Raw genomic sequence first — 24,658 nt, 5'->3', positions numbered from 1 at the left:
TTTGTTTTTCTCAACCCTTATGATACATCCAATAAGCATTCAGCATCAAGGTGAATGTCATTCAAAATAAGGACTTGAAAACTGGCCAGACATTTAAATCACCACCATGGAAAAAGCACTCACACGTTGAGTAATAGAGGATGCCTGGGCCTGAGAAAATGGCCTTAAACTAAAAATGTCTCTAGTCAGCAGTCTCTAGCTCTAGCCATCTCATTCTTTAAAAACATTTGGCCTAAAGCCAAAATGCAACACTATGCAAATACCTTTTAACACTGAGCTTTAAGCAATTATCACCCGGGCGGTGAGCCCACTGGGGCTGACAGCAGCCTCTACCCACAATGCTCTTTTCTGAATCACTCTAAAGGACAGCCATATAGAGCTCTATGACCATGCTGTCCACTCTCAGGGCTAGGTGTTTGCTGAGTATCTCATCACTCTATTTCATGCCTCAAATGATGTATCAAAGAGAAACCATCCCCTCAGACATCTCCTTCATGGGGTGAAAAAGCTACAGCTGATACGTTATTGCTGCCAAGACTCCAAGGACACTATTATAAAGTAGAACAGCATTCCCTCCTTGAAATCCTATATGGAAAGAGGCATAATGGCAGCATTACAAACGGAGCAGGCCAGTGATGAAAGATGCACTAAAGTGTTGGATGAGTGTACTGTACTGTGCACGATGTCAGCTGGTTTGTGTCTCGGTCAGTCAGTGTGTGGACTGCATTTATGCAGTGTTTCGGTTTATAGAATTTGAAACGATTTACAGCTATTACCCTAAATAGAACTTAATCCTGGAAGTTGTTTATGCACATTAACTCATTTCTCGACTGTGAAGTCACCAACACATTAAAAATTGACCTAATTTACTATGTAAAAGCATGTTCTTGGTTTTATTGTACATGATTTATTAAAAAATTTATTTGTAACCTGTTACATTTGCTTATAAGTGCAGACAAAATAATATTATGGGTTGTAAGCTAAAGGAATAATGTAGCAATAGCAGATTATACGTGCAAATAAAGTGAGAGGAAGGTGATCTGGTGGAAAGGACTGTGTGCAGTTCAGGCCATCCTCAGCCCTCTGACCTTTACTATTTCACAGCTCAGCAAGTCTCACTGCCAGGACAAACCTACATCACAACAAAGTCCTTACTGGAGCAACTCAGCCATCTTGGCAATGCCTTCCGGCAGTTAGTACTTTCCTCAAATGGGGTACAAATTGGTGACCCATTGGAATTCTAACAATAAATATCATGCCGTTTGTTTTGAGAGCTATTATATATGCAATTCTATAACAAAAAAATAACCCAAGTTTAAATGACAAAAAAAAAAAAAAAATTTTCAACAGTAAAAAAAAAAGTAATGTAACACTATTGTGGCGCTAAGGAAACAACACTATTTGGACCCTTTCTCAATTTCTAGGTAGCATTATTAACTACATTTGTCAAGATCAACCATTCAACCTGTCGCCAAAGTTAATTTAAGAAAAATGATGAAATGCAAAATATAACATCTACAAACCAGCAGGCATATTTTAACCAAATTGCAGCCGCAGTGCTAAGAGCATACTGGCTGGCTGTGAGCTACTCTACATACAGCAGATCAACTGGGCTTGGTGTTAAGAAGAACAGGTCTACCCTGAAAGACCCCGGTCACCCCAGTAATAAATTGTACTCTGTCTGTCAAACAGTAACAGAACATTAAGTCTGCAGGATTACTTAACAGCTTCTACGTGCAGGTGATAAAGCTGCTAAACGTGTGCAATGCTCACAAAAGGGTCACTATAGCCCCTTTCACACTGTGATTCCGGCAAATACACGAGTCAAGTGTTCTGGCAATTGTTCCCGGGTCGCTAGATTTTGCACTTTCACACTGCCAGTGATTACCCGGGATATGTGCGTGCTTTCATACACAGCCCGTAAAGGTACCGTAATGACACGTGACATCAGGGTGTGACATGTAATGTACGAGTCGAAAACGTTAGACACGTTATACTTTCACTGAAGCAAGCGAATGATCTCGGCGTCCGCGCGGTAAGTGAGGAACTAACTGATCTCTGCTTCATTACAGTTTGCACATATTTTTTTGTCGCGAACGTTGATCTTCCTTCAAAACAGCTGGTAAAAGAGTCGCACGATAACGTGCGACATCACTTCAACACGGCATTAGATCTGGCATGGGGAAGTGTTGGCCTAATGGTTAGAGAGTCGGACTCGCAATCAAACGGTCGTGAGTTCGAGTCTCGGGCCGGCAGGAATTGTAGGTGGGGGGAGTGCATGTAGAGTGCTCTCTCCACCTTCAATACCATGACTTAGGTGCCCTTGAGCAAGGCACCGAACCCCCAACTGCTCCCCGGGCACCGCAGCATAAATGGCTGCCCACTGCTCTGGGTGTGTGTGTGTGTTCACTGCTGTGTGTGTGCACTTTGGATGGGTTAAAAGCAGAGCACGAATTCTGGGTCACCATACTTGGCCGTATGTCACGTCACTTTAACTTTCACTTTTTTGTTCACACAGCGCTCATCCCGGGATTGAACCCGCCAATGTTAATAGGTCCCTGACCCGGGTTCAATGCCGGAATCAATCCCGGGACGTGTTTGCTTTCACACAGAAGGCGACCTGGCAATGTTCCGGCAAGTTGCCGGGTCCGACGTGCAGTGTGAAAGGGGCTTATGGCACTCGCATATAGGGAAAACTGAGTGAGATGTAGATCAAATTCATCATTTGGATAATTTATTTTTTGAAAAACATTGTCAGTTTCTGTTGCAGAAAAGCAGAGAAAAGTGTTCAAGACATACCAGATTAGTGATTGCCAGAGGCAGAAAAGCCAAGACAAAAGGACACTCTGCTTAATATAACTCATTTCACAGAAAACATGGACAATCACATTAAAAACTTACGTTTTGTAAAAACTGCATTTCATGTACAGTAGTATAACCACACATTTGGATGGATGCTATGTGTTTTTCCTCAATCAGATCCCAGGTGAAGAGAATATGAAAAATTAATTACTCCTAATGTGCTTTCCCTGCCCGGGTTCCTTGTGCCCTTGTATCTGCCACATTGCATTGCGTTAATTAGTGGAGTTGCACAAGAGATGGCTATGGCAGTTCTGAACTAATCTGCTCCTAATTAGAAAATATTTTAAAGACCAGGGGAGCGACACAACCTCTCCAGTCTCTTCCACTGCCAATAATAACCCCATTCATGATTAACTCTGAATACTTAATCAACAGTGAGCGCATTTTTTTTATTCCTCCACAAAACTACTCTCAGAGAAAGTTATGTCTCAAGTTTGTGAGTGCATTCAAAAATACAAATTGGCGCAAACTAATAATCATTTGCCACTAAAATTATGTTAGATTGAGGGCTAAGTGAAGCGCTGCCAATTCAGCCCACAAATCCACAGAGAGAAATGATTGCATAACTGACTGTTACTATATAACCCGCCCATAAAGAAGTAAACTGCAATCTTTTATTTACTTGAAATGTTGATCAAGTCAATAAGAGTAACTCATCTTTTTATTTATTTGTACTTATTTCATAAGTAATTTTTACTTTACAGTAATTTAGATATGGAATCACTTTCATGTGCAGCAGCAGTCATCTAATATTCACTTAAAGTTAGTCTTTAAACATTAATAAATTGACACTGATAAATGTTATCTTTAAATCTCATTATAAAATGGTTTAATTGTAATAGAAGAGCTCTAGTTTTGTTTTGGGGCCAGATTGGGTGCTGGCATGTCGGTCGAAAAAGTTGATGGAACAGCCATTTCAAAGTTGAAAACACGAACAAATCCACCAACAAGACATTCAAACACAGTAGTGTGGGTGTCACTCACCTCTGTGCTCCCTGAGTCAATTGCCTTGTCCACATACAGCAGAGACTGTCCCTCCCCACGGCATACACCCTCAGACCAGGCTGCACAGCGGAGGTGAGCACAACACTGGCCTGTAGGTGCAACAGAATAATAAACACCATTAGTCATCGAAAGATGCAAAAAGTTTTGCTAGAGTAGGGTTACCTACCAGTGGGGTCAAATAAAGACGCAACGTTAATATCATGGGGGAGGCCAATTTGGCCCAGTTCGTCCCAGAACTTCTGGCCAGGCTCCTCAGCATTGGGGTCTGTACTACCAGGAGCAGAGGTTGAGTGCAGGCCGCTGTCTGGAGAGCTGACCCTAAGGAAAGAAGCAAATGGACACATAAGGTTTAATCTGAAAACACTGAAAGAGTCACAAAAGAATATCTGAAGGTGACAGCAAAGTTGCCCTCTCCTCTGTGAGATTAAATCACATGGCAAATTATTTCTGTATGTCAGCATCTGAGTCATGTTTCAAAAAAGCCTACGGTGCAACTACAACACCCATGAAGCCCCGTCTGTAACGGCGAGGTAGGGGGTTATCATACTTGGCTGCAACACAAGGACTAGCTGTTTAGAAGCAAAGTAAGAAAGAGACAAAGAAAGAGAGCCGGAAAGGGGGTGGGGGGCTGGAATGACTTGCTGCTTGGATGTGGCGCTGAGAGAGTGAGCTACAGAGACTCAGAGAAGTGGAAAAAAAGGAATTAACATTTAAAAAGGAAGCCGGTTTGAAGAGGGCCAGCCAGAAGTGGGTTGCAGCAGGGCCAGGATGAAAGACTACTGTATGCGATCCCTCTTCTGTCCGGAACATCTGCATATATATAAATATACCATTTGGTGTGCAACTTCCTCTTTAAAAAAACTCGCAACAAAGGAGGAGTGACATTAGGGACATGAGGATTATTGTAGGGACTCCATGATTTTGTTTTCGAGTCTGAAAATGTTCCATTAATGTCTTTGGTTCATATTGTTGATTTAGGATTTGTGAGTTTGGGATTTAGTTTTTTTCAACATTTCATAAGAAAGGAATACACTTACAAGAGCAATTCTCCTATTGAGGATCTGAAAATTTTAAGGCATAATACGTACAGACCTTTCCAAATATCAGGCAGGAAATGGAAGTCTTAATTTAATTGGAAGTTTCAAGGCAGCATCACATGCATCCTTGACTGATAGGCCAGTCCAAGAATGCATTTAGGAATTGATCCAGGATGGCCAGAAAGAAACACTGATTATCATTATTATTATTATTATTTAAATTAAATTATATAAATTATTTTATTCAATACTAAAATATATAGATAAAACATGTGCATTGTGCTAAAAATGACTGCTTTACCAAATGTCTGACTATGCTGCATATTTTTACTCTTAGAAGTATGCTTAAGGTTATTAGCTTAGCAACATGCTAATGTCAAACTGTAATGCAATCAATTTTAGCTACGTATAATGCACACTTCAAGAGAGGAGCTATGTTTGTGTGTAAAGTTATCGCTTATGTAGACCAATCTTAGGTTATTTTTGAATTAGGATACAGCCTTAATGCCAATTTACACTGCACCGTCAGACTCCAACTAATGCCAGCAGAAACATTTTTCGTTTTTCTTTTGGTGTGCTACCCCTCTACTCTGTCCCCCTCTACCTCCTTCCACTTCTTCTCAAACTGAAAATGTCTTTATCAGCTTTATCACCGATAAGGTGGCAACCATCAGCAGTCAGTTCTCTGCACCCTTATCCAAAGCCAACCTACACACGTTCCACTCTTCTCTTTCCTTTCTCCCCTCATGGAGAATGAGCTCTCCAAAGTTCCCTGATTTAGTCATCCTACATCAAATCCCTTAGACCTGAACTGAGCCTGGTTTCTCCCAAGGTTTTTTCTCCATTCTGTCACTGATGGAGTTTCGGTTCCTTGCCGCTGTTGCCTCTGGCTTGCTTAGTTGGGGTCACTTCATGTACAGCGATATCATTGACTTGATTGCAAATAAATGCACAGACACTATTTAAACTGAACAGAGATGACATCACTGAATTCAATGATGAACTGCCTTTAACTATCATCTTGCATTATTGACACACAAATGTTTTCCTAATGAATGTTGTTCAGTTGCTTTGACGCAATGTATTTTGTTTAAAGCGCTATATAAATAAAGGTGACTTGACTTGACTTGACCTGATCCACTCCCACCCACTACAGCAGATCTTACCAACACTGCTATCCGTACTGACTGACTGATCATCAATGTATCCCTCACTACAGGAAAATTTCCCACCACATTTAAACGTGCTCTGGTAACCCCACTGCTCAAAAAAACAAAACTAAATCCAACAGACCAGTCTCTCTTCCTTTTCTGTCTAAAACTCTCAAAAGAGTTATGTTTAATCAGTTTTCAAATTCTAGATTCTAGCTTTCAGGGCTGCCACTAGAACTGCACCTCCCTATCACATTTGAATCCTACAAGTGTATGCTCCATTCTGCCAGCTAAGGTCTCTGAACAAGTGACACCATGTTGTTCCTTCAAAATCAGACACAAAGTCACTCTCAAAAACATTCACCCTCTTTGCTCCTCTCCTCCATCCAAACTGCTGAGACAATCACAACTTTGCAACCACAAACCACCCCACACCCTTAAACTAAGGCACTTGTACTCACACACGCGCACATACGCACACACACAAGCAAGCAAGCTTGCTTTGTAGCCTAGCTGTCTAATAAACCTGACATTGTATATTTCAAATGTATTATTGGCACTGTGACAAACTGCCTTTGTTCCTCTTTTGTATTGTAAGTCACTTTTAATAAAAGTGTCTGCTAAATACATAAATGTAAAAGTAGCCCTGTTGACAATGGTTGGTGCTTTTTTTAGTTTCATTTAAGACAAGAACACACTACATGACTGCCATTCCGATTATGAATGTAATTTGGTCTTGATGATGGTTCGTGCCCAGTCGGACCAGGTCTGTTCCCTTTGGGCTCAGTCACTGTTTGATGTCGGCAGAAAAATTGCATAGTGCGTGGTGCTAAAAGAATATAATCTTAGAATTCAAAAACCAGTTGTTTTCACAAATTTTTTTTAAAACATGTTTAATATTTGCAACTGAAGCCAGCGATTGTAGGCTATGCATTCACTGTCAAAAGTCAAAGTAATTTTATCAAATATATTTCTTGATTACAAGTCTTGTTGTGATTTATTTCTTGTCTTTATTTGATTTCATAATTTAACATTGCAAGTAAAATGGTTTTATACTTATTTTTTTTTCTGCAGTCAAATAAAGTAGGTAAAATAGTGATTTTTCCTTTCATTTTAAATATATTATCAAGAATAGTAATGGGAAGATAAATCGACGTTCCAATTTATCATGATATTTCCGGCAACGAGACGTTATCGAGACTCTGGCACTAAGTATCACTATTTTTAAAAAAATACAAAAGATCTAAATTCAAACCTACACTGTGGCTGTTTACCACTTTGACTTACAGGAGCAGCAGTACCCCCAGACTTCTTGTGGTGGCTCTTCCCAGATTGCAGACGGTCAGATGAATTGAAATTGTAATTCACAGCAAAGAAGAAATACAAGCGTAATGGTAGACCAACAACAAATCAGAGATGCACCGGCGTCTGTTTATGTAGATGAGAACTAAAAAAACTGCCCGGATACAGCTATCAGCGTGGAAAGTAGGCATCGATCACGTTATCATTGCAGAACGCATATTGAGTCTGTGGCCTAACCTTTACGCTCAGATCGCAGGTGGATTTCCCTCACCATATGAGTGAGAGAGAGAGCAGCTCTGGTGTGTCCAGTTTTTTTTAGTCGACAAAACTCTCTCTGTGTATATGTTTGGTAGAAACATAAATCTGCACCTATGGCATGGATGACAAAACAAAACCTTGTCAGAGCTGTAATGCAGCGCAGAAGTGTGCAAAATGTGTGCTTCCCACTCGTCAACATTTGAAATAATGAACCTTAGCGTTTAAAAGACTCAATGTGAATGTGTCACGTGTGCGGGGCTCCGATTTTTTGATGAGAGGAAAGGTTGAGAAATCACTCCAGGTAAATTTTGAAATGTACCAGGTTTATACATATGTTTGCACAAGAAGTCTGACAACAGCCAATGCTCCACACAGAGATCTGATCTCACACCATCATCCAGTCTGATAACATGACATGTCTGAGAATTGATGTACTATAATCTGGTGACCATCCTTATTGGTTGGCGTCTGTCTTTGGAGACACAACACATCAAGGCAGCTCACTAGGTTTAAGAACAAATAGACTTATGAAAATAATGTCCATTTCACAGTGCTATCTGGACATATTCTTCAACGAATGAGGCAGTAACACATGTATCATCTGTGGATCAGACAGTCTTAGAATGCACTGCGACAAGCTCAATTGTAAATAAACAAATCATTGGGGAGTCGGGTCCCCGTGAGCTGCTTATGGCTCCATGAAGTGCTGCAAATCTCTCATTAGGTTTCTAGATGGTTGAGAAGCTGACTTAACATTTAGTTGCCTACACCACTCAAAAGTTTTAGAACATTACAATTTGAGTTACACTTTATTTCGACAGTCCACTTTAGACATTCCACTATTACATTACATTCTACTAAGTTACAAAGTTACTCAAGTTAGTAGAATATCTATAGCGGATTACCAACGTAAAGTGTTAGCCTAACAAATTTTAAAAATTTTGGGTCTGTGTCAATCATTTTTTTAATGTCTGCAATGCCTCATGGTACAACGCAAACTAACTGCAATGCTTTAAATATGTGCTCCATCTTAACAGTCTCCACCTTAAATTATATGCAATGGTCCTCTTTGGTTCTTTTAAGCTTTTATTGTTTTCACTCCCCTGTCAATAACTGGCACAGTTCCAGCTCAGATCGACCAATCAGATGCCTCCAACACAACAATCCACTGCCTGTTGGCAGGCTGCCAAAGACTGCACAGAGAGCATTACGTCACTATTCCTTGGGGAGCTGTCTTATTGGTTGAGAAGAGCTGAGCAAATTAGGCACTCATCCAATGAGCCTGAGGGTGGCTGCAGACAGGAACTTTTGACAACAACAGGTCACGAGAAGCACTGTAAAAGGCTGTCGGTGGACTTCTCCCTTATAGATTTCTCCTTTAACCCTCCATCTATTAACTAATCATCAGGCAATTCTGGCACCAAATTAACTGACCCAAATTGAATTGTGGTTTCAGATTCATTAGCAACTCCCAGTGTATTTGGGTCAAAGCACTCCATTCCTCTCCATCAGGGTGGAATTATTACAAATAATAATTTGGTCTTGCTATTTAACTCTAAAATAAAAAAAAAATAAAAAACCTCATGTTTTTTTAAACCAATAACTTGCTTTTCTTAGGATGCTCTTTTCCATACAGTGAAAGAGAGTTTTAATCATTATATAATTATTATTTTACCTTGATCGAAGAAAATAATGCAAGTCTGAAACAAGCAAATGGGCAAATGGGGTGAGTAAACGATTACACTTTTCATGTTTTTCCTCAAGTTTGTTTTTTTATTATTGTACATAAAAAAATAAACATTCTGAACTTTCATTTTGAAGCAACACTAGCATAGCACTCAGGATTATTTCAGCTCTGTGAGGTCACTGCTTTTTTAACAAGGGGCTTTTAGACCCCACATAAAAACAAAACCTGCAAACACTTCTCAACTCTCACCTCTGCACAACCTCATTACACATCACAGCTTAAAGCTACGTCAATCAAACACTTCAGAACTGTACCAAGCCACTTCCACAATGAATACCACATCCTGTACTTTATCATTCTGCATGCCACTTTAGTACAAACAATGCAATAAGCCAAAACAAACTGTAATTATTATTATTTTTTTCTTTTTAACGATTTCATCAACACAATGGTACTAAATGCTAGGGGCGATCCGAATGATCGGCTACCAATCGCTAGCGGCCAATAATCACTTTGGGAAGTTTGATTGGTGATTTCTATAAAGACCGATCTCATAAACTGATCTCAAGCTGAAGACACGCCAGCATGCCGTGAGAGGTTTGGCATGACATGCAGCAGCACTGCAGGTAAAATAATTATAATGCTGAAGTTGAGGTATAATTCATATTTCTTTATTAAATAAATTACAAAGTAATTTGAAAACTTTCTGTGAGATGTAATTTCACAAACAGTGTAATTTCATAATTTCACAAACAGCGTGAGTCACTGTTTCTATTTACCTTTCAAAATACATAAATTAAGTTGTATTAACTTAATAAAATTGTCTTTTTAACTTTGGAAATTGGGTAGTGGATTTCTAGTTCCCAGCATGCTTTGCATAGTAGTAGATAAGGAGAGTAGGGCTGCAACTAACGATTATTTTGATAATCGATTAATCTGTCGATTATTTTTACGATTAATCGATTAATCGGTTTATGTACTTATATTTTAGTTTTTTCCATTTTTTCCCCAAGTAAATTATTAATAAATGGTCTTTATCATTCAGCATAGATTTAAGAGATTTTAACCATTTTGCACTGTCATATCCTCATCAAAAATATACCTGGAGTTGTTTTATTGTGTTAGTAATCCTTTGTCGAACTCTTCTGCAATCAGAACACTGACCCATACTCTAGCAAATTTCACAAGGAGATTTCAAATAATGTTTTCACCATGGCAGTCCTTAGAGCTCCTAAAGTAGTTTAACATCCCGAACAAAGCTTATTAAGGAATCTTTCAGAACATATTTTCACGAAGAATAAGGATAAAACAGAATAAAATTGCAGTGCATTGTATTTTATTATTTACTGGGAAAAAGCTTTATAGCTTATGCTGTGAAATTGTAAACAATCCTTCAAAAAAAGTGCCAATGGCATGAAACCTGAATGGAACTCACAATTTAAAGTAAAATCCATCAGAAGGTTGTCCAAAAAAAAATAGGACACACACAGAAAACCTGCTGTGTGAAAAAGAGCAGTGAATAATACTTAGAAAAAAAAGTGCATTTCAAATATCTACATTTACCTCTCTCATTCAGTCATAATTAGGCTGCACGACTGAATTTTGAACTGGTAAACGACAAACTGATCACAGAACATGTTTGTAAAGCTTTAAATGTTAACTGTTAAAAAGCAATGTTATCAGCTTTTACGACTAAACATTTGCAAACAACATTGTACTGGAGAATCTGCACAAATGAAAGTCTTAGGGGCCGTTCACAAATCACGCCTAAAAACGCGTGGAAAACGCTAGGCGCACCGCTTTCTCCTTCTTTCCAAAGCGCTCGGGCAGAAGCGCCCCTGAGGCGTCTGCCTTTGATAAGCAACCGTGACGTGCTCTCTCCTTGAAGACTCGGAAATTTCAGCAAAGGATAAATGGATTTGCAGCTCAAAAAATCGCTTGCAGTAGCTCTGCTACTAAATTTATTTCAAAATGGAAATCCATATACAGCTATGATCAGCTGTTCCTTCATCTTGACTGAGCTTTTAACGTTGTTACGGGAAAGGATGAAGCTGATTGGTTAGTTCTTGTCACATGACCCGCGGTGCGGTTGCGGCATTCTGAAAAGTTTAAATGTTTTTAACTCGATGCGGTGCGGTGTTGGAAATAACGAACTTGAGCGCGCAAAAGACGCGATATGTGAACGTTCCCTTAAACAGTGCAGTAGTGCAGAGTTTACAGGTTACTCTTCTTTTTTAAAGGCTGCAGAGACGCTGTTCGGGAAGCACGTGACATAAAACAAGGCCAAATATTGGCTATTCGCTACTTCTCCTGTTGTACTGGCTGAGTAAAACCTCCGGTGGCTCATTACTGCCACACTTTGGTCACCGCAGATTTGAAATATGCACGAAATGAGCCGCTTACGGCAAATAAAAGTTATTTAGCAACGAATCGATGACTAAATTAGTTGACAACTATTTTAATAATCGATTTTAATCGATTAAATCGATTCGTTGTTTCAGCTCTAAAGGAGAGTAAATGCAGAAATTAATTGTTATTTTATATTTTATTATCTTATTTTGAACATAAGTCATTAATGTTATTTTATTAGTTTGTTAGTTTTTATTGTGAAGGGAAAGACCTATTATTAGTGTTTAATACTGTTACAGGTGCATCTAAATAAATTAGAATGTTGTGGAAAAGTTCATTTTTTTCAGTAATTCAACTCAAATTGTGAAACTTGTGTATTAAATTCAATGCACACAGACTGAAGTAGTGCAAGTTGATTTTGGCTCACATTTAACAAAAACCCACCAATTCTCAACAAATTAGAAAACTTCATGAGACCAATATAAAAAAAAACAATTTAGTGAATTGTTGGCCTTCTGGAAAGTATGTTCATTTACTGTACATGTACTCAATACTTGGTAGGGGCTCCTTTTGCTTTTTTTACTGCCTCAATTCGGCGTGGTATGGAGATGATATTTGTGGCACTGCTGAGGTGGTATGGAAGCCCAGGTTTCTTTGACAGTGGCCTTAAGCTCATCTGCATTTATGGTCTCTTGTTTCTCATCTTCCTCTTGATAATACCCCATAGATTCTCTACGGGGTTCAGGTCTGGTGAGTTTACTGGCCAGAAGGGGTGTAACGATACGTGTATTCTTTCCGGACCGTTTCGGTACAGGGCTTTCGGTACGGTGCACCGAATGACCGAATGCAATATTTTGTGTTCGGAACATAGGTACATTTTTGTGTTTCCACACAAACATATTAAGTGCCGGAAGTCTCCGCGTTCAGCACAAATCCCGCCCTGCAGCTGATTCTAAAGTTTTCATTGGTCATGTCAATATGTCAATCACTGTAGAGATTGCCCTACACCAACACTGATCTCTAAACCTACCCGTTGTCACTGTAACCTAAACCAATGAAATCGACTGCAGGGCGGGATTTCCGGTGAAGTGGTTTAAAAAATAAATAAATAAATAAATTCACACATTTTTTCACACGCTGTGCAACAACAAACACAGCATGCTTTAGCCCAGCCTCTCGCTAGCTAGCGTCATGGCCAATGCAGACAAGCCCATAGACAGTATGGACAAGCCGGAGCTTGAAGAGCCACCAATATCATTAAGGTCTCCTGTTTGGGAACACTTCGGTTTCTTTTTGATTTTATATATATATAGTATTATATTTTATTATAAAGTGTTTATAAAAAGTGTAAACAAATTGTTAAAAAAAAGTTTATAGTAAAAAACAACCTGCAGTTTAATGTTTGCATTTCTTTCCCTTACTGTACCGAAAATGAACCGAACCGTGACTTTAAAACCGAGGTACGTACCGAACCATGATTTTTGCGTACCGTTACACCCCTACTGGCCAGTCAAGCACACTAACACCATGGTCATGGTCAACTTTTGGTGCTTTTGGCAGTGTGGGCAGGTGGCAAATCCTACTGGAAAATGAAATCAGCATCTTCAAAAAGCCGGTCAGCAGAAGGAAGCATGAAGTGCTCCAATATTTCTTGGTAAACGGGTGCAGTGACTTTGGTTTTCCAAAAATGCAATGGACCAACACCAGCAGATGACATTGCACCCCCAAATCATCACAGACTGCGAAAACTTGAACACTGGACTTCAAGCAACTTGGACTATGAGCTCTTCTCCAACCTTTCTCCAGACTCTAGGACCTTGGTTTCCAAATGAAACTCATCTGAAAAGAGGACTTTGGACCACTGGGCAACAGTCCAGTTAGTTCTTCTTCTCCTTAGCCCAGGTAAGATGCCTCTGACATTGTCTGTGGTTCTGGAGTGGCTTAACAAGAGGAATACGACAACTGTAACCAAATTCCTTGACACATCTGTGTGTGGTGGCTCTTGATGCATTGATCCCGGCCTCAGTCCATTCCTTGTGAAGTTCACTCAAATTCTTGAATCGATTTTGCTTGACAATCCTCATAAGGCAGCAGTTCTCTCAGTTGGTTGTGCATCCTTTTCCTTCCACACTTTTTCCTTCCACTCAACTTTCTGTTAACATTCTTGGATACAGCACTCTGTGAACAGCCAGCTTCTTTGGCAATGAATGTTTCTGGCTTGCCCTCCTTGGGAAGGGTGTCAATGATTGTCTTTTGGTTTCAGGTGTTTTGTGTTGATAAACTGATTGGCATGTCACCATATTCTAATTTGTTGAGTGAAATGGTGGGTTTTTGTTAAATGTGAAGAAAATAATCACAATTAAAAGAACCAAATACTTAAACTACTTCAGTCTGTGTGCATTGAATTGATTTAATACACGAGTTGACTTAATGAAATAAATGAACTTTTCCATGACATTCTAATATATTGAGATGCACCTGTATGTTTAACTTTTAAAATAGTTTTTTGTTATGTTGAAGTTTTTATAGTTACCATTGTCCTGAAAAGGAGACCGCACCAAGGTAAACATTACACTGACTCTATTAGCAATGAGTTAGTTACATTTAGCATGTACTATGATAGCTATGGATTTGAACTGATACAAATTTTATATAAATTGGTTCCAGGCCAACAAATCCATTAGCTGGACCAAATAAATTTTTTGGGTCACCAGTCATAAGGGTCAATGTTTCAAAATTGAGATTTACGCATAATCTGAAAGCTGATTAAATAATACAAAATGCAAAATTGAGAGAGAGCAGGAATTGTTTTTTTAATCAATGCTTTGTAGGGAAAAAATAAATAAAAATTTTGACACAAACCACATACAATGCAGGCCAAGAGTGAGGCCCTCTAGCGGTGCAAAGCCCTGTTCGGTAACACATTTAACACTGCCCTTGCGATGGTCCTGACAGGAGTCACTTAAGAGGGGAATTCCCCCCATATTAAAAAATGAAATTCAGGCCCTGAATGAATGTCTGTAAAATTCCTGATTGGAGAATCACTATAAATAATTCTACACAATAAAAATAAGGCTTCAAAAAGATTGGTATTGGTGAATCTGTGATCGACGATCGGTTGCTGATCGAATCCTGATCGAAGCACCCTTGTTAAATGCAAGAGTCATTTTTAACAGTTGAATTGAGTCCTAACCTGACATATAAATTGATCACTCATGGCGTTGGATGCTTGAGAATAAAAAAAATAAAAAAAAAGTAGTGTGACGACATCAATGATTGTGCATACATTTGCATCTTTATTGCAATCATTTTTTTCCCTTTTTCTCTATTTAAGCCATCTTTGAAGAACATTCACCAGACAACTGCAGTAACAACTCACTTTTTCAGGCCACTTCCATGATGCCCTGGGCTGCGGTTGTTGTCATTGTCATCAAAATCATTGTCGTCGTCATGGTAATCGTCGTCCTTCTCAGAGCTGCCTCGGCGGTTTTGGATGTGCAGGGGGACATAACCAGGCGTGGGTCCAAACAGTTTCAACTCACCCTGACCCAAGAGACTCTTTTCTCCACAGTAACAGAAGGCACAGAGCTTTTCTCTAAGAGGGACAAGAGAAGATAAATTACTTTTCAGACATTCTACTCGATCAGAAACATAACCCAAGTAAACATTCATAAGGACACAAATGTAGATGTGAATGCCAGGCCAGCATTCCAAGTGCATGCTTCCATTTTGCATACTTAAAGTGCAATGATAAGAATGCAATGTGTAACTCCATTGACACATTTTGTATGGCAAGGAAAACTGAATTTTACCTTTCATTTGCCAGAAGCTGCTGCATTCAAGAACTTTGGTAGTGTTTTGTTCCAAGTCATTAAGCAGTTCTGCATCCAATCCTCACTGTACTATTTGTGCAACAATCTGACTAGTAATGGGTTTCAGTCCATACCCAGTGACAGACTGGGAGACCAAACTCTAAGATGATTACAGAAGAGGATATAACATCCTTGGATGTTTCCGACGATAAAAATCACACTACAAATCAGTCAAATGACAAGAGCTCCTAATCAACCTACAATTGCCATCTTTGTTCAAACCCTGTCTGAAAGCTAGGGCTCCATGAAACAACATAATGAAATATATATTGCGATTTGGCTTAACGTGATAATGTGATAGCAAAGGCTGCAATTCAATTTGTAAATATGTTATATTAAATATATCTCAAAGAGTCTTGGTTCAATTTATGTGAATGGAGCCATTGGGAGGAAACCGCATCATGAGCTGCATGCAAGTACTGTGCTTCACTCTAAAACACAGCACATCAGACTAAATCAAAGCATTTTGTGATCTGATAATTGTTTCAAGCTATACAGTGATTTAAATATTTTAATAGTGCGGCCCTATTTATTTATTTTTAGTATACATATATACACACACACACATACATATACATACATACATATATATATATATATATATATATATATATATATATATATATAGATAGATAGATATATATATATATATATATATATATATTACCTTTTCACCAACTCGAGCACCTCCCTTTTAGAAACCCTAAGTAAAATTGTTTATTTAAAGTAGGGCTGGGCAAGTTGTATTTTATTTTATTGTGAATTAACACAGTTTTTTTTATTATTATGAAAGTAACACACATCCCTCTCACAATATATTTAACAGAAGGTGCATGTTATAATGTTATGATCGAGGCTCTGGACTCTGAATATAACTTGGTTTTCTGTAACAAACTCTAAAATATTTTCCTGTCAGTGACATGTTGACTTGTTTTATATTTAATTTAATTACATTAATGTTATAAATTGAGATTTAGGCTACAATAAATATTTTAACTGCTACTATGGAAAAGGAAAACTGCTGTAAAAAGCATCTTATTTGTTTGAAGTGTTTGCAAACCAAATGTTACTACACTTTTGTTCATATAGCATTAGGCCTACATTTAAATGAAAAAAAGTGCACAATTCAGTACTTTTGAATGCATTATTAGTTTTGTGCATAACAATGTGATTAATCGCAGACAATAATGCAATTAATCGCGATTAAAAAATTAAATCATTGCCCAGCAATAGTTTAAAGTCAATATTACATAAAATTTGTCCATTTATTTAGTAGTATTTTAAGCTATTTTTGGATTTTGTCCCAGTAAGTACAGAAATTTCACTTTTGTTGTATTGCTAACAAAACTATGCAATGAAAAATTACACAACTGCCTCATTCTCTAGTAAATTAAAGGTGGGGTATGTATTTTTTCAAAAACGCTTTAGAAAACGGAGTCAGGCCAAGTACCAAAACAAACTTGTAGCGAATCAAAATTAAGGGGCATGTATACTCATGATGCAGAGGAGAGAACTCTCAGTGCACAGGAAGCACATTAGCCGAGGGATGTCAGAGAGCATCTAAACCTCCTCTACTGTCTGTTTCAAGCGTCAGCTCCCAAAGTGTGTCCGAAAAGTTTAATACAGCAGATTTTGTCATAATCATTGCCTGGGTTCCATACGTATCTGTGGGGCGGAGCTATCAAAACGGGGCGAGAACCTTTTGTTTGTTTTGGTGATTTGAAATATCAACATTGGCTACCAGAAATCACTTAACCCACCTTTAATTACTGTCTGACTGCAAAAGTTCTCACAGTGGAGCCATGCATGTTCTTGTACAGATGTCCCCCTGAGAAACAATTAGCATCCAAACTGCAATGAAACTGCATCACCAGTTGGAACAGTCATGATTTTTGTGTGTGTGTGTTTGTTTTCTGTTATTGGGCTTTGTACTTGTACTTGTATTTGCTGACAATATTTTGCTCGTAAACATTGTGATTATGGGAAATCTTACTGAAATGTCAACACTGTCAGCGCAATCTCATTAGAGTTCATTTATTTTCTCAAACACTCTTTATCTGTTCGTTGTGCGGCCCTTGACTGCTGCTGTCAGTGGGAAATGTGATGCACATGCAGTACTGGCTGAAGGGGTGTCTCCTCTTGCACATTTTGCAAATGGTGCAGCACATTAGCGAGTGCACAATCTGTGCTAATTGGGAATCCAAAAGAGAGCGTTCTTTCACCCCCTCCCTTTACTAGTGACAGTAGCAGGTCTTCAGCGGTAGCTGTGGCCATGTGTGTGTGTGTGTGCGCGCAGGATTCTGCTTTTTGGGATTTAACCCATGGGATGTGATTTGTAGGTTATTATGTTTGACACAACTGAAAAATAAGTCATCCAGTGAGGAATTGTGTGACCGATTATGTCCATGATTCACACCAATCGACCAATCAAGTTCTATCCAGACTGATTAACAAAGAATTTTCATTTCTATAAAATGAAGTCAACTAACAATTAATCTCTGCACAACTGACAGCAGTTGATAGGTGCACAGGAAACAGAGACCACAAAGATCAAAACTCAAGTAAAATTAAAACAATTACTGCTCACTGTCAATTAGTGCATACTAGGGCTGGGCGATATATCTAACGATATGATCATGCGCATCTAATCAGTTAAGCTGCTTCCGTGATTACCGCTAAATCGCTATCACCTGCTTTTAACATATATACAGTACACTACAAGTCAAAAGTTTGGAATAATTAAGATGCATTAAAGTCTCTAAAGAGCATACATTTTCATGTTTTTTGGGACTAATACAATTTATATCGACTAAGCCTCTTCTCGACGGCTAATGGTTAGTCAACTATTAGGGGGCAGCCCTAGAAACAATATAACATCTTTAAGTATTTTTACTTTTTTGGATCATGTGAAATCTAATTTATTCCTGTAATGGCAAAGATGCCATTCAATCTTTTCAGTCTTCAGTGTCACATGATCCTTCAGAAATCATTTTAATATGTTTATTTGGTGCTCAAATTCTGGTTAAAAATAACAACTTTTGACCGGTGCAGGGAACACATTTGCATACACAAATCACTTTCTCCATGACCCTCATGACACCTGCAGTGTTTACCAAGCTTTGATGAATGATGATCCTAAAATGAGTTTACTAATAAAAAAAATAAAACCAAGATAAAACCAAAATATACATGAGATATAACATTTTTTACTACATTATTACAGTTATTTTGGAATAAATTTGAACTGTAACGTATCTGTACCTTGATCAGACATATACTTTGATTTAAATAAATTATGAATGTATAAAACAACAACAACAAACTGTATTGGTTTATTACATTCCTGACTGCATAAGTAATGTTTATTTAAACTGAAAAACATGTGCTAACATTAAGTGTAACTATAACATGAAAAGAGTGAGGACTTTTTTCACCACTGCACGCCACTAAAACAAACAAACAGGCAACTAGGGCTTTTGTTGACCTGACATACACTTCATCTTTGTTTTCTAAAACCCTATTGACCCTACCTTGTACAATTTCTTCTGTCCAAATATTGCTCATCAGCACACTGTGTTTGTGTGAACTCTCCCACTCTCTTAAGGGTGACATTAACTTGCCCCTCAACCTTTAAATGTCCACATACTGGCAGCTTTGAGTCAGCAAAGAGAGAGAGTGTGTGTGTGTGTGTGTGTGTGTGTGTGTGTGTGTGTGTGTGTGTGTAGCCCCTTTAACACTGCACGTTGGTTCTGGAAAATTGCAGGATTGCCTTCTGTCTGAACACAAACATGTCCCGGGATTGATTCCGCGTGCGACTCTTTTGCTGGGTTTTTCAAAGGCAGCTCAACGTTCGTGCAGAAACAAATATGTGCAAACTGTAATGAAGCAGAGATCAGCTAGTTCCTCACTATCCGCGCTAAAGTGGAGACCGTTCGCCAGTTTAAGTGAAAGTTAACGTGCGTGGCGTGAATCGTACATTACACGTCACATCCTGATGTCACGTGCCATTACGGGACCTTTACGGGTTGTGTTTGAATGTACGACAGATTTCGGGAATTCACTATCAGTGTGAATGAACCAAAATCTAACAATCCGGGAACAATTGCCGGGACACATTACCCGTGTATTATCCGAAATCTCTGTGAAAGGGGCTTGTGTGTGTGTTTGACACCAACCTAGTTTTGGCTTTTCTGGTGGTGGAGGCAGAGTAGCCAGCAGAGTCTTCTGACACGGAGCGCTGGAAGAGCAGGGACAGAGGCCTCTCGTCTCTGGGGCTGAGATCCAGTGGCTCAAGGAAATCATCATCCATTTCTGGCTCCACCACATCTATGAATTCAGACAGGACAGTCACAATTTTATTATAATTTTTGTGAATGATTAAAATGTCCATGATCATCTATCATAAAGAGATCATTAGTATTGTGTTGAAGTGCATTCTATCAGTGGCAGTTCAATGGCAGTTTTCTGATTATTATCATTTTTGATTATCACTTCTATTGCAGTATACCCCACAGATCATTTATTATACCTCGCTGTAAATGCCCCTTTTTGCTGGAAGCAAAAATTTCTGTGTGTTTCTTTAAATGCAAATAAGCTGCTGGTCTCCACCCCCTTTTCCAGAAAAGGCTATGCCTTGACAGCTCATGCCTAGGTTACTATGACAACAATAAACAAAACAACTGTTTGTTTATGACTATCATTCCTGTTTCACTGACATGTTTCAGTTCTTCATCATCATGAAAAGTTTATTATTTGCATGCATTTGAAGTATTATCATTTTAATCTTCCGATATACGGTTTCTGAGCTGCAGACTCATGCACCAGCTGTCAAATACACATTATGTTATGAAAAAAAAGTTCACAAAGTTATCTTTCAATCTCAACAACAAGTGTATCAGCATATAAGATCTGTGAAACAGTGTCTCTTGGATAAGGCAACAACACACACTACTACATATTAATGCCAAAAAATACATTTTGTAAATTTTCAACAGGCTTTGAATAAGATAGTGTGCCATTCATTGGTAACCATACAAACATTCACTGCGCTATCTAGATAGTCAGCTGGCTGATGATTCCTAAATATCAGTCAAATAATACTATCTTTGAGTTCAATACATACAATATGCATCAAATTTTTATTTATATACACAAATAAACATGACTAATGGCAGGAGAAAGCAATGTACTGTAGATGTTCAGGAAAAAACTAATTTAACTTAACAGTATTACAGCTATTTGTCTCCTCCTACCATGTTTAAAATCACCATTGAAAATACAACTTAAAAGGCTGTTCATTTCCAATTATTGCCTAGGAAACTCATATTTAAGATAATTCCTATAGCATGTGATGGCACATAGGAATCTCTCTCCAGGCTTGTTTTCAAATGTAATTCTTCTCCCCTTTTCTCTTCTAATTCCTATTATCAGTGTTTGCTGAAATGTCTAGAGCACAATATCACTAAAATATTATCACTGATTGTTAATATTAATGAGTTTTGATTATGGTAACATATGTTACACATTATAAAGTCATACTGTATATCACTACAGTAATATAATAATCATGTTTTAAGGGGTTATTCATGTGGTATGTTGAAAGTCATTTGTTAATACTTTTACACCTTTAAATTTCCTTTTAATGATCGATGGTTGAAAGGGGAGTAGAATAATGTCACCTCATTGTCCCCAGTTTTTGGAAATGCTTTTCAGAGTGAACCTTTTGCTAATAGCTTACAGTTTAATGGATATATAGTAAACTCCCATAATTTGCACAAAGCATCATGGAGCGTAGGAAAAAGGCTGATATGTTGGACGGATTAATTGAAATGTGAAATATTGTGACGTGTACATTCCCAGAAGAACATTCAAGACTGTTATCAAGGAAATTGAAACAGCATTTACTTATATAAAGAACCGATCCAATTGAAGAGCACTTATTGCTTTGTAACTTTAAAGATCTTTCTCAACCACAAACAACAACAACACAAAAGGAATTTAAAAATGTAAATAAATAAATAATAATAATAATATAATACAATCTATCCATCCATCCATCCATCCTGAGCTGTACTGCTCAGTAACTTGCCAAACAGTCATAAAAACCAACATGAAAAAGAATTGTAATGCTGTCTGAATTATAAATATATATTAATGACTATTAGGGCTGGGATAAACGATTATTTTTTAAACGATTAATCTAGCGATTATTTTTCCGATGCATCGATTAATCTAACGATTACTTTTTCAGACCGATTTGATTTCGATTATCTCCCCATTAATTGACTACTAACAATTTATACATGTTGATTTACATATCTGAATGAAAAAAACATCAATTCCTTAACATTGCAATATATGTTTATTGCTCTTAAAATTACAAAATAAAAGACTGACTAAGAATGCATTACTTTGCACTTGTATAGAGATAGCATTCAATAAAACCTTGAAACCTTGAAAACACATAGCTTACTGAAACAAGCTTACTGAACACATAGGGCCTAGCTTACTGAAAAAAGAAGTTCTTTCAGATGTAGTTGTTGTTATTCTTTCAAATAACAACAACTTGATGTCTAGTATTCAATAAAAAAGGTCACCCAAAATACTTGTTTAGAGCAATTGAAAGAATACAGTATGTAAATGTAAACTTGAGGGCTTTAAGCTAATATAGAGATTGCTTTTACAAAAAAAATAATAATAATTAACAGTGGGAGCCAGCAGCCTGTCATGGAGAAAAAAAAATCTCCGAATGCTCCACTTGAAACTTTGGCGTTCCGCCCTTTTTCTATCGTGTCTAATGATTTTGGTTAATATGCACAAGGGAGGGAGAGAGCAAGAAGCGCTCGTGTTGTTTGACGACTGAGTGCGCGCGCAGCCAGGGCTCTCTCGTACGCGCCCTGTCACTGTCACTCACCGATCAAATAAGGCTTTGACAGCCGCCAAAAAGATCAATGCAGAAAAACCCCTGGATTGGTTATATAACGTTGGACAGAATGTTGATCCGACCATCACGTATATTCAGCGCACATAAAGTAAACGTTTTGCAAACGTTTTTTAGAGAAATAAAAACAGGTCGACGAATCGATGCGCATATTTTGCGTCGACGTATTTTTTGCGTCGACGTCATCGATGACCTCGGCGCGTTGTCCCAGCCCTAATGACTATATATAAATGATATAATCATAATGATAAGAGTATTCCAAGGAAAAAAAAAATCAAAATTGATTTAAAAAATATGGCTTCTGAAACCTTTTTTCTAACCAAGGTCACACTCAGGAATTAATAAAGAGACATTTTTGTTGATAATTTTTTTTTTATATGTTTAAAACCCACTCCCTTGGCTTACTTAAGATGTTTGAAATAAACTGGTACTGAAGGACAGAGACCAGCCACACACAATCTTAGACACAAATTTGATTTGATAAATTACAGAATGTACAAATACACCATATATATATATATATATATATATACACATACACACACACACACACACACACACACACACACAGCAATAAGTGTTCCTACACAACCAGAAATGCAAGCTGGTCTTCTGGGAAACAGTTTTTATACACCCACTGGATCGGGGGAAACAGTCGCATGAGTGAAGAATGTTGTCTTGCAGCACTGTGACGTTCATATCTGTAAAGATGTCATCTGCTGGTGCTACACTAATGCAGTACAAGAAGAGCTGGAAGAAGGCAAGTACAATGACCCATGAGGAAGACGAGAAATATATATATATATATATATTTCTTTTTTTTTTTCAGGGTTCTCTGATTAATATAAATGTTCAATTGTTCATAACATTATAGAAAAAATTACTGTAACTTCACAGCCAGTGTTACTTTTAATCAATTCAATTCATACTTCCTAAACAAAAGTATTGATTTCTATCAAAAACAAATAAACTTTACTAACCCCAAATTTCTGAATGGCAGAGTATATCTGCAACAACATCCCCTACAACACTGCACCTAAACATTTTCTTTTCTTTTCCCTTAGGATACTGAAACTTTGTTCTCCTGGACAACAATGCAAAAAATGCTGCATCACAAAAAGCCACTACAATGGGAGCCGTGACCTTTAGATCAACCTTTTAAAGAGATGAAAATGGCTCTTCTCATGGCAGACTTGCCCACAAAGCACTTGTTAAAATTGCGATCATTGTTTTTCCATTGCTTAACAAATGCATGCCAGTAGACATAAGAAACCAGGGGAGAATATCTAATTGTGAAACTAAAGTGGGTTAAATCCAAAAAGCTCCTAATGAATATTAAAATTAATATGTGAGACTAAATATAGCATCAGTTAAGTTAACATAAGGCACACCACAGTAGATATGGAAACTTTGATCCATATCTACTGTGGATGCACCGAATGTTTGGCAACTGAAATTATTCGGCCAAAAATTCCAAAACAAGCTATTTTGGCTGAATAAGTGAAAAGACCGAATAAATCATTACAAGCACCAACAGTGACACGTGTTCTTTTAGTACATTTTAGAACGAGAGACGTGTAGTACTGCAGCGCATGTCTTCGATGAGAAGAGGAATGGGTGATTGTTGCTGGTTACTGTATGATGATTAAAATTGTGAAATGGCCTTAAACAATTAATAAATAAACTGTAGAATGTTATGTTTCTAATATATGCACGCATTGCATGTATTCTGACAGTGCTGCACATACTCGTGGAGGATCTGCTTGTTAACCAGGGTTCAAAGTCTAAAGCGCGAGGAAAATCTGCACTGAATTTCTGCATTCTGCATCTTACTCTGCTGCTCAGTAACATTTAATTATTAAAAAAAAGTGACATTCAGCCAAGTATGGTGACCCAAAGTCCGAATTCGTGCTCTGCATTTAACGCATCCAAAGTGCACACACACAGAGTAGTGAACACACACACACACACTGTGAACACACACCTGAAGCAGTGGGCAGCCATTTATGCTGCCGTGCCCGGGGAGCAGTTGGGGGTTCGATGCCTTGCTCAAGGGCACCTAAGTCGTGGTATTGCCAGCCCGAGATTCGAGCCCACAACCCTAGGGTTAGGAGTCAAACTCTCTAACCACTAGGCCACGACTTCCCCACAAAGCATTTGACAATGCGATACGTACAATGTATTCGTAATGAAGC

The 24,658-nt window shown here is 38.1% G+C and overlaps 1 protein-coding gene across 1 annotated transcript in view; it reads right to left on the bottom strand.

Moving 5' to 3' along the window:
* Positions 1-24,658, bottom strand: part of LOC132124499 (histone-lysine N-methyltransferase 2C-like) — a 170,387-nt gene that overhangs the window by 86,058 nt on the left and 59,671 nt on the right. The window contains exons 4-7 of the mRNA XM_059535560.1: positions 19,699-19,849; positions 15,031-15,246; positions 4,034-4,185; positions 3,847-3,956 (exon numbers count right to left, since the gene is read on the bottom strand). Of these exons, the coding sequence (XP_059391543.1) occupies positions 3,847-3,956; positions 4,034-4,185; positions 15,031-15,246; positions 19,699-19,849 (629 nt within the window). The remainder of the gene's footprint in view (positions 1-3,846; positions 3,957-4,033; positions 4,186-15,030; positions 15,247-19,698; positions 19,850-24,658) is intronic.

This window comes from Carassius carassius, chromosome 42, assembly GCF_963082965.1.
Source record: "Carassius carassius chromosome 42, fCarCar2.1, whole genome shotgun sequence".
NCBI lineage: Eukaryota > Metazoa > Chordata > Actinopteri > Cypriniformes > Cyprinidae > Carassius > Carassius carassius.
The sequence above is the reverse complement of the archived record's forward strand: the minus strand, read 5'-3'. Positions and strand labels throughout refer to the sequence as shown.